This window comes from Giraffa tippelskirchi, chromosome 8 (genome assembly GCF_054371585.1).
Source record: "Giraffa tippelskirchi isolate mGirTip1 chromosome 8, T2T-mGirTip1v1.2.pri, whole genome shotgun sequence".
Lineage (NCBI taxonomy): Eukaryota > Metazoa > Chordata > Mammalia > Artiodactyla > Giraffidae > Giraffa > Giraffa tippelskirchi.
Window position 1 is genome coordinate 29,631,730 of NC_137282.1, and position 26,858 is coordinate 29,658,587.

General features: G+C 40.4%; 2 protein-coding genes across 13 annotated transcripts in view; one reads left to right on the forward strand and one right to left on the reverse strand.

Annotated features, from left to right (window-relative positions):
* TRAPPC11 (trafficking protein particle complex subunit 11) overlaps positions 1 to 12,023 on the reverse strand; it is a 36,156-nt gene extending 24,133 nt beyond the window's left edge. For 4 of the 8 annotated variants that reach the window (XM_081521939.1, XM_081521938.1, XM_081521937.1 and 1 more), the window contains exons 1-8: positions 11,883 to 12,023; positions 6,264 to 6,488; positions 5,243 to 5,412; positions 4,507 to 4,577; positions 3,579 to 3,693; positions 2,728 to 2,827; positions 2,288 to 2,361; positions 607 to 703 (exon numbers count right to left, since the gene is read on the reverse strand). In XM_081521939.1, coding sequence (XP_081378065.1) covers positions 607 to 703; positions 2,288 to 2,361; positions 2,728 to 2,827; positions 3,579 to 3,693; positions 4,507 to 4,577; positions 5,243 to 5,412; positions 6,264 to 6,467 — 831 coding nt within the window. In that variant the 5' untranslated portion in view covers positions 6,468 to 6,488; positions 11,883 to 12,023. Of the gene's footprint in view, positions 1 to 606; positions 704 to 2,287; positions 2,362 to 2,727; positions 2,828 to 3,578; positions 3,694 to 4,506; positions 4,578 to 5,242; positions 5,413 to 6,263; positions 6,489 to 7,643; positions 7,789 to 11,688 lie in introns of those variants that run through there. The other 4 variants (XM_081521942.1, XM_081521941.1, XM_081521943.1 and 1 more) reach the window with 2 other exon arrangements.
* Positions 12,024 to 12,234: 211 nt separating this feature from the next.
* RWDD4 (RWD domain containing 4) lies at positions 12,235 to 22,193 on the forward strand. Of its 5 annotated transcripts, XM_081521947.1 has the most exons (8): positions 12,235 to 12,529; positions 13,831 to 13,911; positions 16,303 to 16,412; positions 16,497 to 16,644; positions 17,799 to 17,916; positions 18,766 to 18,815; positions 18,953 to 18,955; positions 20,387 to 22,193. In XM_081521947.1, exons 1-8 carry the CDS (start codon positions 12,506 to 12,508, stop codon positions 20,417 to 20,419), a joined length of 567 nt encoding a protein of 188 aa, XP_081378073.1. In that variant the 5' UTR covers positions 12,235 to 12,505; the 3' UTR covers positions 20,420 to 22,193. The 5 variants fall into 5 exon arrangements, with proteins under 5 accessions (XP_081378073.1, XP_081378072.1, XP_081378071.1 ...); XM_081521946.1 differs by lacking the exon at positions 18,953 to 18,955 and having other exon boundaries at positions 18,766 to 18,819; XM_081521945.1 differs by lacking the exon at positions 18,953 to 18,955.
* The last annotated feature ends 4,665 nt before the right edge of the window (positions 22,194 to 26,858 follow it).

Here is a 26,858-nt window from a genome sequence, read left to right on the forward strand (position 1 = left end):
CCTTCCAGAGGTGTCTACTTCTACCATATACAATCTTGAAGTGCTCACATAACAGGTATTAAAAGTTTTCTCTAAGGCGAATAAGTACACCTTTTCTGGAGCTATGCCATTACACCAAGGAAGGCTTACCCAGTTCTAACAGATTGCATCTTTTAAAATTCAGTACTATAAGCAGCTTTCTTCTCACTGTCTCCTGCACCCACTTAAAAACAAAAGACCCTCCTCAAGGAGTTTTACAAAGATAAAACTGCTCTAAATGAGAACTCTGGGATCCATAGCTCATAACCAAGCACTACAATTAGGCTGCTAAGAACCAGGGCAGCCCTTGAGATAAGGGACATAAAGGAACAAAACACAACTAACCAGCTGGAGAAGGGAATGGCAACCCGCTCCAGTATTCTTGCCTGGAGAATTCCACGGACAGAGGAGCCTGGCAGACTACAGTCCAGTGGGGGTCACAAAGAGTCGGTCACGACTGAGTGCCTGACACAATTTATCAAGTGTTCACCTTCCAGAGCAAGTGACTAATCAGGATTTTCAAATCTTAAGCGGACAATCCCATATTTAAAGCCAAGTTTTCCTTATTCTTGGAAGTGGAATTATTACCTTATAGTTTGTAAATCCTGCCATGGTCTTAATTTCCAGAATGTTAGTTTCATGGGCTCTCAATTCATGTACAAGGTTATAGGCGGTCCTGTAATTCCTAATATAAACACGGGGAAGGCAGTTAATCATGATGCCGGTTGATTTTAAGGAAAGATTCCTATCAGCAAAGTTACCCAGAAATAACAGAGTCCATATTTACTCAACATGTCTTAACACTCAACAGCTTCAGTAACAACATACACGGATCAGTCTCTGACGTCCTGGAAAACGACATATTGATTTGTCATGTGTGGGAGGAGTCAATGACTTTTCACTAAGAACAGAACCCATGGTACATCTGTTTGGTCACTAATATCTGTCTGTAGCTGACAAGAAGTAAGTTGAAAAAATGAAAATGAAGTAGAAAACTGACCAAGAGTTACACGGCAAAATTAACATTCTGTTAAAAAACAAGTAATTTTTAAAAGCATCACTGTTGAGCTCCTCAAACAAACAGACATTGTATGAGTAAAGAAGGAGCCATCAAGACAGAGATGGGTCAGCAGCTTTAAACGCAGGTATCTCTCCACGTGAAGTGAGAACCACTGGTCTCGGGCATGGGCTGCAGTGGAGACACCCTCAGGGTAGCTAGTGCTTAAGGAGAGAACAGGGCGAGAAAGCAAAGGCTGACAGAACGGAGGGTAATGAGAAAAATCACAGTCTCCTCCAAAGAAAACTGCGCCTAACTTCTCCAGGTAACAGCTTTCTTTCCAGCACTGTTTTTGAACAGAAGTAGAATTGAAGGTGTTTCACTAATACCATGGACAATAAATAAACTACCTTTTAAAACCAGTTAGAACTATATATGAAGTTGGTGAGATTTATAAAACAGGATTTGGTGTTTAGCACCTCATCAGAAACAAAAAAGAGGAGGCTTCTGCAATACTCTTCTGAATGACAGACTTACTTATAATTTTTCTCTATTCCACCTCCCAAGTATACTTAGCCCTTCCTCAATTTTAGGATATAAAGCTGGTTTTTATCCTTTTGCTACACTGGCACTGTCAATCTTAAAAAAATTGAGTTAAGCTAAAAAGCGATGTTTTACTATACTGTGTGTAGCAAAACAAAAAGCAAAGGGATAAAATATCTAACCACTGCCAACGCGCCTGCAACTATCCTTCAAAGTGCTAAACAGAGCCTTTGAATAACAGATGATGCTACTGGCAGGTATTATAAGCTAAAAACAAAATTAATTAAAATAAAATCATAGTTGAATTGAATAAAGGTACTACACACCTTAAAAAATTCAGTCTGATTCAGATACTGTTCAATACATATTAAACTTTGAAAATCAGTCTTAACACAAGGGTTTTACTGAGTATACAAACAAGAAGCAGGCAACAGGATGGGAAAAATTTTAGTACTCTATTTCTTTAGATCATGAAATTAATTAAATTAGAAAAGAAAGCTTTCTAATACTATAAAATTTACTTCTGATAATAAAAAGGATATTTTTCCAAAAAAACTCAAACATTATATTCCATTTATCTCTAGAAAAATTAAAGTGACTATTACAAATCTGAATCTAATCAAGATAAACAGTTTAAAAGCTAAGGTTTAGTTGTGATTCAGAAATTGCTGTTAATATGTTATTGTTAACATAAAGAAAAATCTAGTTTGACAACTGTTAGAAACTTACTTCAGAGCATTTTGTGTATCTTGTTTCAATTCACTGAAGAAAGCTATTTTGAACTGATGTCTAACAAATAAAAGCTGAAAAAAATAGGAAAAAAATACATTACACATATTCTCTTAAAAATATAAAAATCATAATAATGCTTGTTAAGAGGAAATCTAAAAGTATAAAGGAAAATATTTGAAAGTAAAGTTCAAGGATTATTCCAGTAAACAAATGTAGTTAGGAATGCTATACAAGTACATCTTCATGAGCTTTAGGAGCAAAGAGGACAAAAGATAAATTAATTTTTAAAAGCTTTAAAAAAAAAATTCAAAAGTACAGAAGCCATAAAAACATCAAAGTATTGAAGAACTTTAATCTCCTCAAAACTAACTGATGATGAATAATCTGCTCTAGAATGCTGCCATTATTTACTTCCTTCTTTACAAAAAGACGTGTACCTGGTGTGTTGTTTTATTCAAAAATTCTTTATGAGATTTCACTCTTCTAATCTCAGTGTAGTAATAAGTCTGTGCATGTTCATAAAAGGCATTTTCTAATCTGTTAAAAAAAAAAAAACCCAACATTCAAACTCTAAAGTTACTTTAAACCAAAGTGTTTTCAAGAATCACATTTCTAAGACCTGAAAGTAAATCCTGACAGAGATAATGCCTGATTTACTTCATAAGATAAAAAGTAAAACAAACTATAAACTAAATTTTTAGAAAAAAAAAATCTAAAAGACTCACCAAAAGCCATTTAAAACTTTACAGTCTAAGAAATAATCAATAAAAGTAACTATTACAATTTGTAAAAATTAGGTAAGCTCTAAGATTACTCCCACTCCAATTATTTTATTGTTTTATAAGTATGAAACAAATAGATATCTAATACTCAATTAGATTTGACTGTTTTTGTGATATAACATTTAGGGTTTAAAGATAAAGAAAACTAACAGCAAAGGGACCAGAAGTGAGAACTAGCAAATGAGGTGAAAGCAACATTTGTGTAAGTTAAATACTGCTTCATTCTATAATTATGAGATTACAGAGGAACCAAATTGCCTGAAGATGGATAAACAACTCAAAGTTCTGCTTATGAAAATAAGTACATATCAGAAGTATCTTCCCAGGGCATGAAAGAAAGCTGACTTCAAAGTCAGACAAAGATTGACCTTCACGGTTCTTCCTCCTTGGAAGAGTTCTGCAATTATGAAAGAATTTCAATACATCTAAGGAAAATGTGCAAAAAAGTAAAACAAAATGGATTAGTCAAAACTTAAATAATTCAATATACTGTCTCGGTTATTTACCTTATAATATAACCCACAAGGTGGTCTGTATGGGGCAGTACAAACAAAGACTTTCCTGAGAGCTCACACGCGTTGCATAAGGCTGCAGCCCTTTCCGAAGCAATGACATCTTCTCCTGTTGACAAGTTCCATAAAGAGAGAAAATCAATATATTTTTCTAAATGAACACTTCCCCAAATTGATACGTGATTAAAAAAAAAACTCAAGCCACTTTTCACCACGTCTGTAGGACCCCAGGGGCCCTTGAGAGCTCTGCGGGGTGCTTAGCCTCTGTACCATACATCTCTGTCATAGAAGAACACAGTGGAATTTTCTACAGAGCCAAGATAGACGGGCCAAGGAATGACAAGAGATACACCACATAACTGTTTCAAACACCGTAACTAAAAATAAAAGCAATAATGCATGAAAACGGTTTGCAAAACTATTTAAGATGCTTCAAGTTTCAACACAGAAACAAAAATATATTTTGGCTTCTAAAGTTTGAGGTGGTAGAAGAAATAAGCACTTGAAACAAGACATTTCCTTATAGGAAGTTAGAAACCCTGCCCCGGCACTTTTCTTTGCCTTATTGGAAATTAAAAAAAAAATTTTACATGAGGAATATAATCTCAACTAGATCTCATAAGCAAAAAAACCTTTACTTTTAAACGTTAAGTGAACAACTATGGTGTCCATTCACATGTGCCTCCCTGCGGAGGTGAGTGGAACTGGGGAGCAGGACTTGAGAAGATCTGCACTCTTTAATGTTTTTAATTTTTTTATAATAAGCATTTACTCCTGCGTTATTGGCACTTTTTAAAGGTTAACACAGCATCTTTCGCGTAACTGAATGCATAGAAGATTTTAATATTAAAGATGATGCCTCCTGGTACTAAGAACTGGAGGGATAAACCAATCAATTATTTGTTAAGCAACTTTGTGCTACCTGGGGGCAAGGGGGTTTTCTTCTGAATCAGAACCACTGCAACTTTGGTGTTTCTCCCTTGTAAACTCTGCCTGCAGCAGAAAAAGAGCAATAAGATGAATTAATAATTAAATTGTTTTTACTTAAAAAGTGTATTCATGACTTTACATAAGATACAAGATTGACAATTTAGTGCAAGAAAGACAAATTTAAACTAAAAATCAACATTAGGGGAATTTTTTTCCCCACATATAATGAAACATACATGCCACTATTATTTAAATTTTAAAAGTATAATCTCACATTGAGCTCCTATTTCTTACAAAAAAATCTTCTTAGAAGGCAAAAGTTTAACATATACTTTAATGTAAAAGTTACATGACAACTTATTTCTTTATAGTGATATGTTAGAGTAGTCATCCAAAAGAATTATTTAGAAACAAATGGTGATAAAGCAAAAAGTGCTTTATGAGACTAAATAATAAATCACTACAGTTCAAAAAAATATATAAATGCAAGAAAAAACATTTGGATATTCAGGCCAATTTGTCTTTGAAATTTCTTCCCACTGCTTAGCATTCTGTAAGTTAAGGTCAGTTAATGCTACCCGTTAGCAAGTCAACAGGTTTCCCCAGAGGCCAGTGATCCCTGAATGACCACTGCAGTCTTAACAGCACTCAGCGGCCTTTAGTAAGTGTCGGTAAGCTCCAGAGGTGGGTCTGACCTCACACAGTCAACCTGACAAAGGGGACCATACCTGACTATTTCCACTCTGGTGGCACATTCAGACTGCTTTTCCTTCCACTGGGGCTCGTCCCAGTCCAGTTCATAAAACACGACCACCAGGGCTGGCACCAGATTCAGATGTTTGTTCATCCAGCCCGTCTTTAAGATCCCTTTGGGGATGTACCATTCATACGAAGTTCTCTGCAAACATTGGCCAAAGTTGAAAAGAGGTACTTGATAACGAGAACAGCGGAGACCACTTGTTATGGAGTGCAGGCACTTTCTATGTATTTCTCTCATTCCATATACACACGCCACACTTTTTAAAGATAACACTTTTTACAGAGACCAAATAAGAGATGGCAAGTTTTGGAGGTAGACTCTCAACCCTAGAGTCAGTACCGTAACCATTTAAAGAAGGACCAAAGCCAAAGCATTTCTAACGCCATCAAGTCTTTCAAATAACGATGTCAAGCTTTCAAATTCAAGAGGCTGAATTAAACAGCCCTGTCCCCAATAAATTCTACTTATATTCCTCACTATCCCAGATTCTGCTCTTATAAAAGCTGCTCAGGTGTTCTCTAAAGCCCAAAATGGCTTCATTTGTTTCTAAGTCACATGGCCAGGATGGCATTACACCTCCTTGTGGGTAAAAGAAAAAAATGAAGGATAATTCCTAAGTACAGGGGCGTAAGGGCAGTCACTGTGGGTCAGCAGGAGTGCCACGTCGTGGGGAGGGGATGGCCTGAAGCACCCAGAAACCCTCGAATCACCCCCAAAGCACCTGCACCAACCCAGACTACTCCAGCTCATGCTGGTCCAACATTTACTCCACATGAGGAAAGAGAGTACAGGGTACAAAACAACTTGGGAAATGCAGCATATTACACACATGAAAACATCTAGAGTATTCTTCATGCACCTCTGTAACCATACTCCTGATAAACTCAGGGGTTTTCCTGCACAGATACAGGAACAAAAAAGATATACACACTCAAAGAAAAGCAGACAGAGGGAGAAGGAGGGTTCCCTTGCAAGTATAAGGTCATTACCTTGGGTCTACATTTAGGATACTCGTGGTCACCTGGAAGCACCTTGAAAGAAATCGGTACCCGATCAGCCCTCCGGTTGGCGCAGAAGGCATCCCAGACAGCTCGATGTACAGCATTATAGACCACATCCAGGCCTGTGAGAGTGACGAAAGCCATAGGCCGGCAACATAATTCCACAGGGAAGTCCCACTGTGTAGGGCTCATGTTTAAGATGTCACGAAAATTCTGAAATGCAAACGTTACTACATTAATAATTAATTTAGTAAAAGCCCATATCCGCATCTAACATATGAACCTCTACCACTCAGGAAATACTACAAAAAGACAAAAGACTTTGAGTGTTTACAAACTGTCAAGCAAATCCAAAAGAAAAGAGCAAATGGGAAAACTTTAATTCTTGAACTGGACCTATTAAAATTTAATAACTACACATGGACATCACCAGATGGTCAATACCGAAATCAGAATGATTATATTCTTTGTAGCCCAAGATGGAGAAGCTGAATACAGTCAGCAAAAACAAGACCAGGAGCTGACTGTGGCTCAGATCATGAACTCTTTATTGCCAAATTCAGACTTAAATCGAAGAAACTGGGAAAACCACTAGATCATTCAGGTATGACCTAAATCAAATCCCTTATGATTATACAGTAGAAGTGACAAGTAGATTCAAGGAATTAATCTGATAGACAGACTTCCTGAATAACTATGGATGGAGGTTTGTGACATTGTACAGGAGACAGGGATCAAGACCACCCCCAAGAAAAAGAAATGCAAAAAGGAATAGTTGTCTGAGGAGGCCTTACAAAGAGCTGAGAAAAGAGAAGCAAGAGGCAAGGGAGAAAAGGAAAGATATACCCATCTGAATGCAGAGTTCCAAAGAACAGCAAGGAGAGATAAGAAAGCCTTCCTCAGTGATCAAGGCAAAGAAACAGAGGAAAACAATAGAATGGAAGACTAGAGATCTCTTCAAGAAAATCAAGAGATACTAAGGGAACATTTCATGCAAAGATGGGCACAATAAAGGACCGGAATGGTATGGACCTAACAGAAGCAAAAGATAGTAAGAAGAGGTGGCAAGACTACACAGAACTCTACAAAAAGATCTTCATGACCCAGATGACGATGGTGTGATCACTCACCTAGAGCCAGACATCCTGGAATGCAAAGTCAAGTGGGCCTTAGGAAGCATCACTACAAGGCTAGTGAAGGTGAAAGAATTCCAGTTGAGCTATTTCAAATCCTAAAAGATGATGCTGTGAAAGTGCTGCACTCAATATGCCAGCAAATTTGGAAAACTCAGCAGTGGCGACAGGACTGTAAAGGTCAATTTTCATTCCAATCCCAAAGAAAGGCAATGCCAAAGAATGTTCAAACTACCTCAAAATTGCGCTCATCTCACACGCTAGTAAACCAATGCTCAAAATTCTCCAAGCCGGGCTTCAACAGTACGTGACCGTCAACTTCCGGATGTTCAAGCTGGATTTAGAAAGGGCAGAGGAACCAGAGATCAAATTGCCAACATCTGTTGGATCACAGAAAAAGCAAGATAATTCCACAATAACATCTACTTCTGCTTTATTGATTACGCCAAAGCCTTGACTGTGTAGATCACAACAAACTGTGGAAAGTTCTGAAGAGATGGGACTACCAGACCACCTGACCTGCCTCTTGAGAAATCTGTATGCAGATCAAGAAGCAACAGTTAGAACCAGACATGGAACAACGAACTGGTTTCAAATTGGGAAAAGAGTACCTCAAGGCTGTGCTATTGTCACCCTGCTTATTTGCAGGGTACGTCATGCTAAATGCCCAGTTTGGGGGGGGGGTGTGAAGCACAAGCTGCAATCAAGATTGCCGGGAGAAATATAAATAACCTCAGATACACAGATGATACCACCCTTATGGCAGAAAGTGAAGAGGAACTAAAGAGCTTCCTGATGAAAGTGAAAGAGGAGAGTGAAAAAGTTGGCTTAAAGCTCAACATTCAGAAAACTAAGATCATGGCATCCGGTCCCATCACTTCAAGGCAAACAGATGGGGAAACAATGACAGACTATATTTTCTTGGGCTCCAAAATCACTGAAGATGGTGACTGCAGCCATGAAATTAAAAGATGCTTGCTCCTTGAAAGCAAAGCTATAACCAACCTAGACAGAATATTCAAATGCAGAGACATTACCTTGCCGACAAAGGTCCGTCTAGTCAAACCTATGGTTTTTCCAGTAGTGATGTATGGATGTGCAAGTTGGACTATAAAGAAAGCTAAGCACTGAAGAATTGATGCTTTTGAACTGTGATGTTGGAGAAGACTCTTGAGAGTCCCTTGGACTGCAAGGAGATCCAACCAGTCCATCCTAAAAGAAATCAGTCCTGAATATTCATTGGAAGGACTGACGCTGAAGCTGAAACTTCAATCCTTTGGCTACCTGATGCAAAGAACTGACTCACTGGAAAAGACGCTGATGCTGGGAAAGATTAAAGACAGGAGGAGAAGGGGATGACAGAGGATGAGATTGGATGGCATCACTGACTCAATGAACATGAGTCTGACCAATCTCCAGGAGTTGGTGATGGACAGGGAAGCCTGGCATGCTGCAGTCTGTGGGGTCACAAAGAGTCAGACATGACTGAACAACTGAACTGACTGGTATAATATTTTTTAAAAATCTTTCACTGGAAGGACTGATGCTGAAGCTGAAGCTCAATACTTTGGCCACCTCTTGTGAAGAACTGACTCATTGGAAAAGACCCTGATGCAGGGAAAGATTGAAGGCAGGAGAAGGGGGCAACAGAGGATGAGATGGTTGGATGGCATCACCGAATGGATGGACATGAGTTTGAGCAAGCTCCGGGAGACGGTGAAGGACAGGGAATCCTGGCATGCTGCAGTCCATGGGGTTGCAAAGAGTTGGACACTACTGCGCGACTGAACAACAACAACATGTACACGTCACTATTTCTAGTAACATCTCAAAACCAGACAGAACTTCAGGATGAATAGACCAAAAAAGCAGGAGGGTGATCAAACTACCTACTTCAATTATTAAAAATAATAATAGTAATGATTGACTGACTTATACAGTAAAGTACAATTATCTCTAATTTCTCTGTAACTGCTAATGTCTAATTTCTGATTTCCTGAGCTATCATTAAAATTGTATGCTAATTATCTAAATAGCTATGTTTTCTCATTTCTCCACAATTAATGCAAATACACCACTTACAGGAAAATCTACAAGGGAAAAATTAATAATGAATGGAACCCTCTGGGAGAACGTATTTCTACTGTGTCCTTTAGCTGAGAAGCAGTCTATATCAATCCAAGATGCACTAAGTTTACAAAAGCAATCATATAAAGATGTGTTTATTGCGAACAAAATTATCACTGTGTTATAAGAATAATTTCTCGATTCCATACACATGTACCATAAGACTGGTTTAAGGGGTGATCTTCACCAGCATGTCATACAGACTCATACACAATTTCTGTGAGAAGCACTTAGGCCACCGGAACGGTATTTTTACCTTGATTTAGGTAAGGCCATTAGGCTTCTCACCTTAGGTACTAAACACTGGGTACCAGATAAATGGTTTGGAAAGCCTACCAGAAACAACAGATGTCCACAACAGACAGATGTCCAGAACTGCTCAGGTAGTCTGAGGACAGCTTTGAGCTATGAAGGCAAATGACTGCATGTTCAGAAAAATAGCTATTCTAGTTTCAGTGAATTTGGGGTGAAAATGAAAAAGAGATGGTCAGAGCACAATCTGAGTGCCACTGCTTGACCCTAAAGAGTCTAGATTAGAGCCCTAAATGCCCACTTCCTTTAAAAACCCCAGAGACTCAAAAGAATTAGCTGTGGTCATTGAATACGGGGTGGAAATAAGGAGAAACAGAAATGACTATTAATCATTTAAAATCAAAATCCTGTCCAAGAGAAATATAACATGAAGTACTAATACATAAATAACTTCAAGTTTTGTAGTAGTCACATTAAAAAGGGATGAAACTAATTTTATTAATATGCTACTTAACCGATGTCCAAAATATTATCAATTCAACATAACTATAAAAGTTACTAGTGAAACCTTTTACCTCTTTTAATACTAAGTCTTTCAAAGTCTGGTGTGTGTTGTACACTCAGAGCACGTCTCAATCAGGCTAGTCTATTTCAAATTCTATCTATGGCAACTGGCTATCATATCGGACTATGTGGCTCTAAATGATGGTAACTCTGTACCAAAAATTACCATATGAAAATGTATCAGAAAGTGTTGCCGCATACTACCTTGGGAAGTTTTTGCATTCGAGATGGCTACACCTAATCAATGGCCAAAAAAAATGGGAAGAATATCAGCAAAGGCCAATTGCAAAGGTTGTATGGATCTCCTTGATAGCCTACAGGAGAAATTCCCAGATCTCCCGGGAGAAACCAATGAGACAACTAACCAAACTACAATCTGGAGGGAGATGGAGAAGTAGGAAGTAAACACTCTGGATAGGAGAGCAAGTAGTGCAAGGGAGGTAGTCTGGAAGCTGGCGTGATCATACAATCACAAGAAGAGTCTCAGAAAGAATGCATGAGTGCTAAGTCGCTTCAGTCGTGTCCAACTCTTTGCGACCCCATGGACTGTAGCCCACCAGGTTCCTCTGTCGGTGGGATTCTCCAGGCAAGAATACTGAAGTTGGGTTGCCATGCCCTCCTCGAGGAGAAGGCGGTGGCAACCCACTCCAGTGCTCTTGCCTGGAAAATCCCATGGACAGAGGAGCCTGGTAGGCTGCAGTCCATGGGGTCGCAAAGAGTCAGACACAACTGAGAGACTTCACTTTCACTTTTAACTTTCATGCATTGAAGAAGGAAATGGCAACCCACTCCAGTGTTCTTGCCTAGAGAATCCCAGGGACGGGGGAGTCTGGTGGGCTACCGTCTATGGGGTCGCACAGAATCGGACACGACTGAAGCGACTTAGCAGCAGCAGCCCTCTTCGAGGGGATCTTCCCGACCTAGGGACCGAATCCACCACCCTTATGCCTCCTGCATTGGCGGGTGGGTTCTTTACCATTAGCGCCACCAGGGGAGCCCCCTTATAAAGAATGACAGACTGCAAAGAAAGGTGATCTCATCAAAGTGGCAGGTAATAAGAATAAGAATAATGCAGTCACTATCTTTTAGTTAATGGGGGTTCAGGATGCAGGACACAAGGCTAGTAAGGATGGGACTCAACGATGTCCAACTACAAAAACGATCAAAAGAGGAACGACAGCTTGGGGCCGGGACGGTGAAACAAAAGCTGATGTTGAGGGTGTGAAGCAATAGCCCGACTTAGGAAAGACACGCACCCGCCACCCGCTACGTTCGCAGAATTTTGCTCCCGGGGGCTCAAATGAAGAAACACTGCAGCCCGAAAGGCAGACGCTTACCTTCCTCCTCTCCTCCCCGCCCCACCCCCTTTAAGGGGCGTCTTTTCTTTAGCAGCTGAAACAGGAATGCACTCGCTGGTGCTGTAGGAAAACACAGCCCCCCCACGCCCCCACCAAAACCGGCATCTTTAGGCGCTAGCAATCTCCCTCAGCGGTTTCCCCCCGGCCCCGGAGGTGTTCCGACCCGGACTCACCCAGGTCGCACGTCCCGGGCCCGCTGCGGCTGTGGCCGGTCACCGCCAGCCGGCGGAGGACAAGAGGAAGCAGGCAGAGATGTCACAGAACGCCGCCGGGAGGGGGTTGCCTTCGTCCCTTCCGCCGCCGCCCCTGCGCCTGGGCCAGCAAGCGAAACTTCCCAGGGCCTACCTGCGCAGGCACAGGAAGCACTTTCCGGACCTGACTGACAGCGCTCTGCACCAATCGCAGCCCCGGAACTGGACGCCGCTCCCGGAAACGTAAGGAAGGGTCTCCGCGTCCTAGAGAAGAAGGAGCCGGGGGGGCGGGGAGAGGAGGAGCCAATAGGAGCAGCGGGAAGGAGGAGAGGGCGGGGCTTTTGCGGTCACCGCCCCGCCGCCAATACTCCGAGCCCCGCTGGCGCCCCGGGGGCCGTGACCTCCCGGTCCCCAGCCCGCGGCCCGACGGCTTTGCTCAGCCCGGGCATCGGGGGCGCGCGACTCTTCTTTTGCCGCGCGAAGCGTGTGTCTCAGCAGCCCAGGGCGCCGGAGAGGCAGCGGCCCGGCCTCGGGGCCACGGCCCTTGCTTCCTTTGCGTTGTCGCGAAACGCTGTCCGCCCCGGAGGCGCCCAGTCAGCGGAGCGATGGGTGCCAACGAGGACCAGGAGGTGAGTCCGGGCTGGTCCTCTCCGCCCGCGCGTGCCCCTCGCCGCCAAGGCGGCGGTCTGGTTGGAGCAGCCCCAAGTTTGCCGGCGTCCTGCGGGGAGAGGCCCCGGCACGCCTGCGGGGGTGGGGGCCCGCCTCTGCTTTTTCTCCACCCCCACCCGCCCCTCAGTTTTGGATTTTTGCAAAGCCCGGAATCCCCCCACCCCTCCAGGTCTCTTGATAATAAGGGCGAATGTCTTTGGCCCTGGTTCACTTGGTTGGCCTTAAATCCCGGAGTTGTTTAGCGCCCGTGTTCCGAGTTAGGTTCCTTGGAATCCTATCTCCTTTAAATCTTAGAATCTGTTGGCCGGCAGAGAAAGTTAATTGAGTTAGTTAAATTTCTGGTGCAGGAAAGTAATGACCCTAGTGTCTTCTGGCCATATGGCTTGGTGGAAGGAATCATTTATCCACCTGATAGTTTTCCAATATATACGAAGTCTGTTTTGAGCATCCGTGTACTGAGGGAATTGTATGGTGTACACTCAGTATTTTCTCATGAAATGCCACTTTGACATTGAGTCATATGACATGAGAGTCGGAAGGGATGCTCCAGGTCATCTCTAGAGGGAGCTTCTTAATGTGTAATGTGGACAGATGAGAAGGGTCTGCAAACATAAATTGACTGTCGCGGGGCTGCACAGTGAGTTTGTGGTAAAATCGGGTCTAGAATCCCAGTCTGCTAGATAAGTAATCCCAATCTCACTCTTCATTTAGAATATACTGCTTGAAAGTTACAACTTTTATCAGTACATGATAGAAGTAATAGAATCTCGGGGTTGGAAGTTACCTTTAAAAAAGACCCACATGCTTCTAAAATACTCTTGCCAGGTTAGTTTCTAAGCTAAGGCTTGAACAGTTACTGTGAAGCATGCAGCGTATAGTGTAATGTTTCTTCCAGTTTGGCCCAGGGACCACCACCTAGAACCATTTGGGCAATTGTTAGTAAAACAGATGCCTGCTCTCTGTCTCAGATATACTGAATCAAAATTCCTGCGGTGAGAACCAGATCTCCATTTAACGATGAAATTCGATTTTTCTTTCACAGGACCGATTTTCAGATGTTTGAAGATCATTTTCCTGCCCAGTTTTTCAGACCTCCTCTCCTCACACTGATTGGTTCCTTTTAGCTTTTCTCCATTTGTTCATTCTTATTAGTTCCTTCAGTCTTCTAGAATTGTGTGTCTGTGGACATATTATAAGTTTATGTTGTATTGCTAATCCATTTGTACGATTAAACAAAACCCTTTTAATTCATTTCTTTCAGATGGAACTGGAGGCATTACGCTCTATTTATGAAGGAGATGAAAGTTTCCGGGAATTAAGTCCAGTTTCATTTCAATACAGGGTAAGACCTGACATGAATAGGAGCACTTACTACTTTGTTGGGAAGTTGTTTTTTAAAATGTTGTTTGTTTTTTTTTTTAATTTAGTGGCTTACATTTACTATGTCTTTGGATTTGCTGACACATTTAAATGAAAATGAAAACTCATCACCGTGACGTCAGTTATTTTCAAACTTTGAAAACTTAATTCAGAAGCTTTTTCAAACTAAGATAAATGCGTGTTTATTGTAACAGAAATATAAAATATTAGAAATGGAAGAAACATTAGAAATTGTGGTTTTTACCTTCTAATCTTAAAGATAGCATGTCAGCCCTAACTTCCCAAGTTTCCACAGTTGATATTGATAAATCAGGTTATAGGTTAAAATCCAGGTCTCTAGGCCAAGCCTAGTTTTCTTCTTACTGCTTTACAACTTAGTCAAGAAAAGTTGATATTTCTGTAGTTCTATATTATCAACATGTGTGAATACTTTTCATATATGTGAAATGTCAATTTTTCTTTAAAATATAGGTTGCTTATAATTCTTTTTCAACATGGAACAGCACCAGTATTTGATTTTGTAAACAAATAATATAAACCATTTATCCAAACTGTTAAGTAGTGGTAGGGGAAGGTTTTTTTGTAAAAGACTTATGAAGGGTTTATGGTTGTTGACATTGTCACCATTTAAAATAAGTTGATCCTTATGCATGATTGTTATTGACCTCACAGGAAATAAATCCTTTATAGTTATTCCCTTCAGAAACTCCCCTCTCTGCTCTGCTGCTGCTGCTGCTAAGTCGCTTCAGTCGTGTCCGACTCTGTGCGACCCCATAGACGGCAGCCCACCGGGCTCCCCCGTCCCTGGGATTCTCCAGGCAAGAATACTGGAGTGGGCTGCCATTTCTTTCTCCAGTGCATGAAAGGGAAAAGTGAAAGTGAAGGCTCTGCTCAGTGCTTCTCAATTCCCTTTCAAGCTCCACAATCCTCACACCACCCCACATATAGAACAACAGAGACTTAGTGGCCAAAGGTAACAGTGAAGTTAAGCACTAGCCCCTTCTCTTTGCATCTGGTCGCCTCCCTGGACTTCCCCATCCATGGCCCCCCTACCCTAGTGAGTGGGAGACCCTCCGTCCTCCCCTGATGTCTGCGCTAACACCAGCAGTTACTCACTGAGAATGTTGCAGGATATGTGGGTGTCCTCTCAGGGACACTGATGGATTTACATGCAGTGGAGCGTGCATGAGTGTTCGTTGTTTTATTCCAGCTTTTCTGTAAAAGTTTTCAAAATAAAATCTGGGGAAAGCAAAAGAGAAAAAGATATCTTTAAGCAACTCAGGTCAAATAGGCTGTCAAAAGATATAAACTTCCAATTATAAGTCCTGGGGATATTGTGTACAGCATGGCGACTGCAGTTGATAGTACCCTATTGTGTATTTGAAAGTTGCTAAGAGAGTAGATCATAAAAGTTCTCATCATAACAAAAAAAAAACCTGTAACTGTGTGTGTTGATGGATGCTAACTAAACTCATTGTGGTGATCATTTTGCAGTATATACAAATGTCAAACCATTATGTCGTGCACCTGAAACTAACATATCTATGTCAATTATACCTCAAAAATAGAATAAATAAAAAGAGAAAAACTTAGGAGTTGTCGTCCAGGCTAAGGCACTCCTTCCTTATCTCTCTGCCCTTTCTTTATTTCCCTGAATTTTACATTTCATTTTCTGGTTTCTTGGGATTGTGCTAATGCCTATCCATTTATATGTTCTTAATGTCTATTATGATTTAGCAATTGGAAAACTGAAGGGAAAGATGAGGTATTTCAAGTGTGTGGATTTTATTTTATCTATTCTCTCCCTATTCTCCACGGTTGATGTCTAACCTTTGTCCTCAGAAAGCTTTGATGGGATAAAAACTATATAAGACGTACAGTTGCTGCTGGGAAAGACTGGAGGCAGGCCGTGGACATCAACCAAAGCTGTTAAAACAGCTTCAGAGTGGGTTAAAAGTCACACACATTTACACTGGTCTCATCCTTGGCCTGGCGGCTCAGATGGTAAAGCGTCTGCCTACAATGCAGGAGACCCAGGTTCAATCCCTGGGTCGGGAAGATCTCCTGGAGAAGGAAATGGCACCCCACTCCAGTATTCTTGCCTGGAAAATCCCATGGATGGAGGAGCCTGGTGGGCTACAGTCCACGGGGTCGCAAAGAGTCGGACACTGAGCGACTTCACTTTCACTTTCACCCTTGGCAGGGTCTTAGCTCATCCCCCTGAACTTTTCAAAATAACAGCATTTCCGATCTGATCACGACCACTGGAAAGAGGTCATCATTTTAACGATCATCATTTAATATTCTGTCTTTGTAGAACTTTTTACAAGCCTAAGATTCCCCTTTTCTTCAGATAGGTGAGAACGGAGACCCCAAAGCCTTCCTCATAGAGATCTCCTGGACTGAAACCTATCCTCAGACCCCTCCCATCATATCCATGAATGCCTTTTTTAACAACACCATGTGAGTACTGTTTGGTCGTCATTTCAGTCATGGTAGCTCCCTCTTTTGCTTTTCTCTTAGCGGTGTATTTCTTGTGCATTGCAGATCATCAGATGTAAAACAGAGCATATTAGCCAAGCTACAGGAAGCAGTGGAAGTCCACCTCGGGACGGCCATGACCTACACGTTGTTTGAATATGCCAAGGACAATAAGGAGCAGTTCATGGAGAACCACCATCCCGTTCATTCTGCTGTGAGCAGGGGATTGGGCTTTGCCACGTTTTGTTTGTTTTGGTTTCATTCTACTAGTGATTCATTTTTACTTTCTTTTTTTTTTTTTTTAATTGGAAGGAGACTGTGTTTTTTGTGTTGGTGTTTCTTAGTTTCATTTATTTATTTGGCTGTGCTGGGCCTTCCTTGCTGCACAGGCTTCTCCCTAGTTGCGGAGCACGGGCTCCTCAGTGGCGGCTGCTGTTCTTGTGGAGCTCGGGCTCTACAGCGCTTGCACGTCAGTAGTTGTAGCACGTGGGCTTAGGGCAAGGCTCAGTAGTTGTGGCGCACGGGCTTAGCTGCTCCTCGACTTGTGGGATCTTCCCAGATCAGGGATCAAACCAGTGTCTCCTGCATTGGCAGGCGGATTATTGACCACTGAGCCACCACAAGAGCCTGGAAGGAGACTTTGTATTACATTCAAAATGAGAGTTACAGCTGGACCCTGAGAGGCAGCTAGAGAAGCAGAGGGGGGCGGTGACTCCTGCACTGGGAGCAAGACCATGTGGTCCTGAGAATTCACCCTTTGCTGTGTGACTTGAGGCAGGTTTCTTAATCTTGCTGTGCTCAGTTTTGTCACCTGTAAAATGGGAGTTATAATAATAGTTACATAATAGTTACAATCATAAGATCGTACTCAGAATCAAATGAGTGATATAGGTACAACATTTACAGCAATACTTGGCACCTGGCAAGCATTTTCAATTTTGTCCGTCTGACTCCATGAACTCAAATATTTAAAAATTTTCATTCATTTCTTCTGGGAACCAGAAGGCTCTAAGTAGGCACACATGATTTTTCTAAAGACATATATTTAAGCTTCCAAATAATAGCAAATGAACTGAGTTGTAAAATTACCTTGGCACTTCAGAGCTTTAGGATAATCCTGGTATCAGATCTTCTTTTTTAAGGAACTGGTGATTACAGTGTAACTAATATTATGTCCTTCAGTGTGAACTTCTGGAGAGTGAAACCAGTCATGTGCTGAGCTTCCTGACCTGATTAATGAATATAATAATGAAGGATTCTTTTACTTCACAAACCTAAAGTTGTCAGCTCATTTCAGGATGTGGGCATATTTAGTATAAATCAGTAAGTTTTAAGGCAAGAGTCTAAGAATTATTGCTTTTTTTCTAGACATCCATAAGCAATATCATCTCAGTTGAAACTCCTAACACAGCCCCATCAAGTAAGAAAAAAGATAAAAAGGAACAACTTTCAAAAGCCCAGAAACGTAAGCTGGCAGATAAAACAGGTTTGTGTTATTTTTTTTCTTTTATGACACACTTGACTGCTTTTTGATGTGATATGGGTGCCTGATAAGTATTATTTAGATTTAGAATATTGGTTCTCTGCATTCTTTATTCTTGAACCATTTGGGTCAGAGACAGTTTTAGGTCACAAATGTATATTGAAAATATTTACTACTACTTTACCACAAGAGAAAAGCATTTAAGAAGAAGGTAACGTGGCAAAGTAACTATAAATGAGTCTGAATACTGTAGAATATTAGAATAGTGAACAAATAGGTGTCCTACTGGTACCCTCTCTGACATGTTTGGGATTTTCCTGTTTGTTTACCTTTATGACAGATAAGTATATTGTTGAAATTTTTTGTGAAATACAGCTTTCATTTGAAGTGAAGTCTGGTCCACCATCAGATCACAACACAATAAATAATGGTTTTGCTGTAGTTGATCTATTTATATAACTCTCAAAACAGCACACTGACACAGCTTACTTCATTAAGCGGGGACCTTGTATAAAGCAGGGAAGTTGTGCAAGGGCATCAAATTAATAAACTAATTAGCTTCTCTTCCTGGCATTAGCAGCTCACCGCCATCTTTTTTCCGTGATGTCAGGTTTTGTCTTGAATGGGAAGAGGGTAAGTAAGAAAGGCAGTACATCTAAAACACCTTGCAAGTATTCCCGGGGGAACAATGCTTTCAGTGCACGATGATGATAAGCTGTTTTTCCACCTTAATAATAAGTGATTTAAATTTTTAATCCATTTGTGGTATAGAATAGTATAGGGAAAATCTCATTTACATTTAAATATAACTGATTGGTCCTAGCAATCAAGTTACTGTTTTTTATCCTCTAGATCACAAAGGAGAACTTCCTCGAGGGTGGAACTGGGTTGACGTGGTGAAGGTATGTAACCTTTGGTTCTCCTCTTCAAAAGATTGTTACGGTTACTGCTGTCGAGTAATGAAATTTATGTCTTCCATTTTCTCCGCCTTCAATCTTTGCATTGACCGGGATGTCCGTGTTTCCTGTTTCACGTGCAGCACGTAAGTATTTTTGAAATATCCTTCACATTTTTGTCTTCCCTACCCCCTCAGTTTTAGGTTTTCTTTTTTTAAATAGTGGAAAATCTGGAGAAGTGAGTTATGACTCCAATAAAGTGTGACTGTTGGTGTAAAACATGACTCTGAATTATAGATAATACGGAATTTGAAGGAACAAGTCATGAAAAGGAGTGCTTTGATTTCTTAGTGGCGGTGAAGTGCTTTTTTTAGGACACACCCCTCAGTGTGGTCGTCCACCATCCTCGAGGAAGGTTGTTTGTTTCTGTTGTGCAGAATCGCTTCCTTTCCACTTGGAACTTTCGGCCCACTTCTCTCAGTGTTTGTCTTGTATTCCTCGTCAACAGATCCTTAACACAGCGAGTTAATGCCCGACCTGGGACTTTGTGAAAAGAGTTTTCCTGCCAGTTAGTGTCACTGTGCCGCGTGAAATAATTCCTCTGATCCAAAATTAGGATCAGTGAGGATCCACAAATACAGGTGGTTTAAAAGCAGTGTCTCCTTCAAGTTTATTTTGAAGCCCGCTGTTTGGGCCTTTTCTGTAGCAACTATTTGAAGCAATTTATGTGGTTCTAAAACCTAGTACACAATGATCTGAGCCTGAGGGCCATGAGCTGCAGTTGGAATAAAGCAACTCAGTGTGGACGGACCTCGTTTTCCTGCAGTTCACTTTATTCTGCTTCATAGATACCGTTTTGTACAAACTGAAGGTTTGTGGCAATCTTGCACTGTCAGACGAGGGTTTGTATTTTTTAGCAATGAAGTATTTTTTGATAAAGGTATGTGCATTGTTCTTTTACATGTAATGCAACAGTATAGTGTAGATATAACTTATATTCACTGGGAAGCCAGAAAATTTGTATGACTTGATTTATTGTGATGTTTGCTTTACCACGGTGGTCTAAAAACCAACCCACAAGATTTGAGGTTGACCTTTATTTCTTATCGTCTTCTTGGGCAAGAAGCTGACCCTGCAATTTAAGAGTTGTATCATTTTCAAAATTGTAAGAATTTCCTGGTTAAGATGATAAATCTTATTATGTTTTTTTACTACAATTTAAAACTTTTAGAATTTATTGTTTGCAAAAAAAAGACAAGAATATCATTCATTTTATGAATGGCACCTTTTGTATACTTTTGGTCCCAATTTATTTCTTGGAAAGCTTCAAGGAATTTTTTTTCCTTTTTCTGTTGAGGTTATATTATCAAAGAATCCTGTTTAAAATAGCTGAGCCTGAAGTTAAAAAGTATTAGTATTTCCACGTGGTGAAATCTTTATGTGGTACAAGTTACCTGAAACTTGTTGCCTGTTCTGTTAACTATAAATGTTGACTTTTGATTTTAAGTGGAAGAAGTGAACTCAGATAAGACGATAGCTTAAACTTGTTGAATATTTGTTTTCATCTTTTTTTGTAGTTGAGCAAAACTGGCTCTAAAGACGATGAATAGCCCTTGGGATCTGAGACGAGGGAAGAGCATCCTTTAATAAGTAAACGGGGTTCAAAATCTTTCATTACTCTTTTCTGATATTGAGGTGGCTTTTTATAAAACAACTGTTTTGTATGTTTCTTATGTAAAAAAAAAAATGTTTCAAGCTGAAAGTTCATGAAGGGAATCTGGTTGTATTAAATTATTTTCACAAACTTGCCTTAATAAAAGGTGAAAATGTAACTGTTTAGTATACTTTATGGAACCAATTATAAACAGACAAATACAAGGAATTACAAATAATTGATGTTAATTTATGTGATCTTATTCTGGTGGATGTGATATTTTTTAAAGGAGTTTCAAGCCCTTTTCAAATTCTTACCCCAATGGAGAATAGTGAGTGAACGATGTGTTCACAGTATGATCCGTATTAATAGGCTTCTCGTCTTTAAGTCTTTGTTCCTTCTTTCTCTTAATTACTGAAGCATAAATTGCTTCAGAAAAATTTAAATACTAGTATTGAGCTTTATATGTAATATTCTTTCTAAGTCCTTTTTATTTTTCAAGGGTGAACTGCTTTTTAAGAAATGTATATCTGTTAATACTTTTGATTTGGGTAATGATGTTTGATCCTGAGAGCTTTCAATGATACGTGGAATCAGAGAAAGGAAAAAAAAAAGATCTGCCAAATACATTAGAAAATATTTGAATAGAAGTTCTGGTTCTTATTTAAACCATTTCTCTTTGCTGCATATACCTAGATGGGAGTAAAAGATGCCTTAATATTTAATTTTTATATTGTTAAAGACAGCGGTTTTAATAAGTTCTTATTTATCCGTTGTGTATTTTTAGTTGTTTGGTAACTGAATTCTAGTGGTTTCACATAAAACTACATTTTAAACCTTGTTGATTTTCCAGTACCCAAATGTATGTCTCAGCCCAGGCATCCGTGTACAAATAGACATAGAAGTCTTTGAAATCCTGAACTGTAGTACTTGCTGGATTTTTTTTTTTTTAAGTCATTAACAGAGGAAACTATTAGTGGAGTTTTAGCAGGAAGTTACTGACATGTATAGATAGTATATGCTCCCTAGCTTCAAAAATACTTAGACTGCTGCCGTGGTTTCTGGAAAGGTCAGCTGTTGGTCCCTCAAGTTATACCTATGCAGCTTGGGTCTGAGTTTCTAAAGAATAGTAAACTTTTAAAGACGTTTCCTTAGCAAAAGAGCAGATTGTTGTGGCCATGGTTTTTGCGAGGTTCACATAGGTGTCAGTTAAATCGCTTGACTTCTAACATAAGCATAACTACAGTGAAGAAGCTCAGTCTCATTTTTAAATGCTGAATCACGTTTTTATTGCTTGGATTAATCTGATAGAGACATCAAAATTCAGGACCACTGAAACTGCTAACTTTTGTTTTCGTGTTGTGTGCGTTTTTGTTGTGCCAATTTGCTTGTTTTTTTAAGAAACAAGCTACATCTGCTAGTAGGAAAAAATGCTTTGTTTTATGCAGAAGATTCTGAAATTATTCAGGTGTGTCGTGGTTCATAGATTACAAAGAATAATGCTAGTTAAATGCCAATGAACTATTTTTACTCTTTTTCTATGAAATGTACAGATTCTGGGGGGGCGATGGTGGCAGTGGTGCCTCTTACTACCTGATGTAAAACACTCGAACATCTTCATCAAGGTTGCCATCATCCGGTTAATACTCCCAGTATATTTTCTCAGTCTGTTTACGTAAAATTGTATGGAATGATGTAATAAGCAATAAAACCTGAATTTCACCCAGTGACATTTCTGTATGTTTTATTTCGCGTCACTTGAGAGAGAACTGTTGATTTTATAACTGCTCTGACTTGCAGTGCAAGATGGACCATCCAGCTAGAAACGGTGCAAAATGTTGGACCCAAAAAAAAAAAAAAAGATTTTTTAAAGGAGCCGATGAGAGAGTAAGAAATACCCAGTGTCTAAAAAGTTAAATGCAAATTGAAAACCTTTAATTCTCACAGCCTCAGGGGCTCGGAAGACGGGAGATGAAGTCCAGGGTCAACTCAGGGTAGAGAGACACACACATGCACGGCACACTTGAGGCTGAGACCTGGCCCCCGTGGGGCCCCTAAGGAGGCGTTCTTGTCTTGAACGTTGGTTCTGGGTGGAGCGGTAGATGTAGGTATACATACATGTGCTCTCCTGTAACTCATAGCAAGTTATCTCACTCTTGGGTTTCAGCCTGAATTTCTCCCCCCTGTGGTGGTGATGGTGCAGTCTCTCAGTCATATCTGACTCTTGGGACCCCATAGACCGTAGCCGGCCAGGCTCCTCTGTCCATGGAATTTTCCAGGCAAGAATACTGGAGTGGGTTGCCATTTCCTTCTCCAGGGGATCTTCCCAACCCAGGGATTGAACCTGGGTCTCCTGCACTGCAAGCAGATTCTTTACTGACTGAGCTGCCATCTCAAAAAAAAAGAAAAACCAACCCTCAACCCAGGATGGTAAGGAGTGGGTAGAACCTCTGGGCGGCTGATAGAAAGGACCATAAATCCACAGTGGAAGGTTGAACCCACCCGCAATCCAGACCTCCAAACAAGGTCTGTGGAAATAGAACAAGGAGTGTTACCTGGTAGGGATTACCAGGTGATCTATAATTCTGAATTTCAGTGTTTTTGACAAAATAAGGAAGTGATATATAGTCAATTGCAGGGGTCCCCAACCTTTGGGATCCAATGCCAGATGATCTGGGGGTGGAGCTGATGTAATGATAATAGAAATAAAATTCACAATACACATAAACACACCCGCCAGTCCATGGGAAAATTGCCCTTCATGAAACTATGGACTAGAATGAGTTAAAGAAAATACCAATGGATATGACATGTAAGTATTTTGTAGTGTTTAAGTATTATGTAAATTTTATTTCTTAAAGTCAGTAATGGTGAGAAAAGTTGGAAAGCCACCGCTGAGAGTATACAAAAGATGAAACAAATTTTACATGAAGCCTGTTAATTTTCAAAAAGACAAAATGAGCCTGCCTTTCAAAGTGCTAAGAATGTTCATTGTGGATTTTTGCCTTATTCCTGAAGACCAATTAGCCACATCGCATAGCATAATGGGAGAATAGCAAAACGTTCGATTTAGAGTAGGGTTTTTTAATGACTTTGTAAATTTGTAATATGAAAATCCTTGCAAGACAATTTTTGCTTATATGAAGAACTGAAGAGAACACCTAAGAGCTAATACCTGAATAAATAATTAGATAAATAATTTTAATAGCTTTAATTTCATACGGATAAGAACCGAACATAAGAAAATTAGTTCAACTTTCCCACCATTTTTAGAGGAAAGATCATTTTCTTCCTGGGTTTCCTATATCAATCCAGTTTCCAAAATAAACCTAAGAGAGAATTGTTGGTTTTATAACTGCACTGACTTACAGATGCAAGATGTAGCATCCAACTAGAAACGGTGCAAAATGTTGGACCAAAAAAATATATTTTTTTAAATGAGCTGAAGAGAGAGTAAGAAATACCTAGAGTCTAAAAAGTCAAATGAAAGTTGAAAACCTTTAGTTCCCACTAATTGCTGACAAATGCCATCTGTACCTAGTGATCCAATGGTTAACACTGCACTCTCAGTACCGGGGAACCAGGTTCTTCGATTCCCGGTCAGAAAACTAGATTCCACGTGCTAAGACCCAGTGCAGCCAATTTAAAAAAAACAAAAAAACATACTTTGACATTATAATCTGCTTATGAAAGTATGAAAGTGAAAGTCCTCAGTCATGTCCGACTTTTTGCGACCACATAGATTATACAATCCGTGAAATTCTCCAGGCCAGAATAATGGCATGGGCAGCCATTCCCTTCTCCAGGTGATCTTCCTAACCCAAGGATTGAACCCAGATCTCCCATATTGCAGGCAGATTCTTTACCGTCTGAGCCACCTTTGGTGGTGAGAAAACAGACAGGAAGCATCCCTGTCCCAGCCGCTGTTCCCCTGTCTGTAACTCCTGGCAGCTGGGGAATTTGAAGTGACTTTGCACATTTCTCTGTGTCCTTCTGGATGCTGTAAAAGATCTATTTCTGTGGTGCCCACAAAGATTGGGCCTGTTGGGACACTTCTTGATACTTGAAACAACAAACGGTTCTGTATGATCAGTTCTTTTTGCTTTCATAAAAGAGAATGCAAGTTATAAAGTAAGAAATAAACTGTCCCAGTGAGAGAGCGGAGGATACAGATGAGAAACGTCTTGCTTCATGATTAAGCGATTAGAAATTAACCTCAAAAGCTTTAATTGATGACAGCATTTAGAGCCCAGAAGGAGAGAAGGAGAAAGGTTTTCCTGTGTGGAATTACAAGGGACCAGCCTTACTGCCCCGCGTGTAGACTGAAGAATCCTGTCCTCTGGAGCTTCATTCTGCTGCGACTGCAAAGTGATAGTGTGTGTGTTTCGACAGAGCGCAGTCGGTGTCCTGAGTCACTATCCACCTCATTGGTGAAGGAACGTAGTTAAGACTCAGACCTTGTATCCTGGGAAAATCTGAGTCCCTCTGAGGTTTCAGTGGCAGCAAACTCTTGATTAATTCCTATATGCTTTTCCCTGTCTGTTTCGAACTCTTAAAATCACACCCTTTTCAAATTCTACCCAATAGAATGATTTTTTTTTTTAAGCACAAATGTGAACGAAATTAGGTGAAACCTTTTCCTCTTTCCCTCCTGTGTCTCTGAAGATCACTAAATCTAGGTTTTGCAAGTTGGCCATTTCATTTCGATATGTGCTGAATACACTAAATATTCCTTCCCTTCCAAGGGCTGCTCAAAGATACAGTTTTAAATTGGTGGTTGTTATTTATTCAAAGTCTCCATGATAACGAAGAAATCATAGTTTGGTTATAAGAACATCCACTCATCTGCTAAAAGAGAAGCTTCACTCCCACTAATTGCTGACAAATGCCATCTGTTAAAATTTCCCCTAGTCTCTATCTTTTCCTCCAAGTCTGTTTTTTACTCGGAGTAAGGTGGACAGCCTCAAGAGGGGTTTCCCCCCAGCTCTATGGAGCTGTAATTGACATATAACACTGTGGTTCAATACACTTATCAACATGTATACACTTATATAGACTGATTTAACACCTCCATCTCTTTACATGTGGTAAAAACATTTTAAGATCTATTCTCTTACCAACGTTTAAGTATGAAATCAGTATTTTTAAGTACAGTCACCATGCTGGACATTACTTATTCATCTTGTAGCTGGAACTTTGTTCCCTTGGACTAGCACCTTCCCATTTTTCCAACCCTCCAGCCCCCAGCAGCCACCAATCTACCATGTGTTTCTATGCATTCGACTTTTTCAGATTCCACATACACATCACACCATATTTGTCTTACTCTAGCTGACATTTCATTTAGCACAATGCCCTCAATTCTATCTATGTTGTCACAAATGGTGGGATTTCTTCTTTTTCATGACTGAATAATACTCCATCACATAGAGGGCTCTGAGCTGAGGAGTAAAATAGGATGACTTTTGTTTGAACTGTTTATTGTGGCTTTAGTGTTGGGAATGAACTGAAGCTGAAAGGCAGGCAGGGAGAGACCAGTGGGGAAGCTGTTGCAGAAATGTAGAAAAGTGAAAGTGGAAGTTAGTCGCACAATCGTGTCCGACTCTTTGCAATTCCATGGACTACAGCCTTTCCCGATCCTCTGTCCATGGAATTCTACAGGCAAGAGCACTGGAGTGGCTGGCCATTTCCTTCCCCAGGGGATCTTCCTGAAGTGGGGATAGAACCTGAGACTCCTGCATTGCAGGCAGATTCTTTACCAACTGAGCCACGAGGGAAGCCTGCAGAAATGTGGATGGAGATATCAATGGCTCAAACTAGGGTGAGGGGGTGGAGGTCGGTGAACAGTGATCAGCTTCTGAATGTGCATTGAGAGAACTGCCACAGGGCTTGTTCACAGATCAGATGAAGGATGTAGGAGAAATGAATAGACATGTATCAATAAGGACTCCAAAGCCTTTGACCTGAGCAACTGAAATAAATTTGTTTTTTTGAAATACCAATACTCCCTAAATTATCCTATAAATGTAAAGTAATCTCAATGATTCCAATATTGCATAGGAACCTGGAATGTTAGGTCCATGAATCAAGGTAAATTGCAAGTGGTCAAACAGGAGATGGCAAGAGTGAACATCGACATTTTAGGAATCAATGAACTAAAATGGACTGGAATGGGTGAATTTAATTCAGATGACTATTATATTTACTACTGTGGGCAAGAATCCCTTAGAAGAAATGGAGTAGCCTTATAGTCAAGAAAAGAATCCGAAATGCAGTACGTGGGTGCAATCTCAAAAATGACAGAATGACCTCTGTTCGTTTCCAGGGCGAACCATTCAATATCACGGTAGTCCAAGTCTATGCTCCAACCACTAATGCTGAAGAAGCTGAAGTTG

Bases quoted from the DNA above. Each gene is read 5' to 3' on its own strand.
- RWDD4 (XM_081521944.1), top strand. From the start codon at position 12,506: ATGGGTGCCAACGAGGACCAGGAG. The intron at 16,413-16,496 runs GTGAGTACTGTT...TGTGCATTGCAG, and splicing joins GCCTTTTTTAACAACACCAT to ATCATCAGATGTAAAACAGA. The intron at 16,645-17,798 runs GTGAGCAGGGGA...CTTTTTTTCTAG, and splicing joins ACCATCCCGTTCATTCTGCT to ACATCCATAAGCAATATCAT.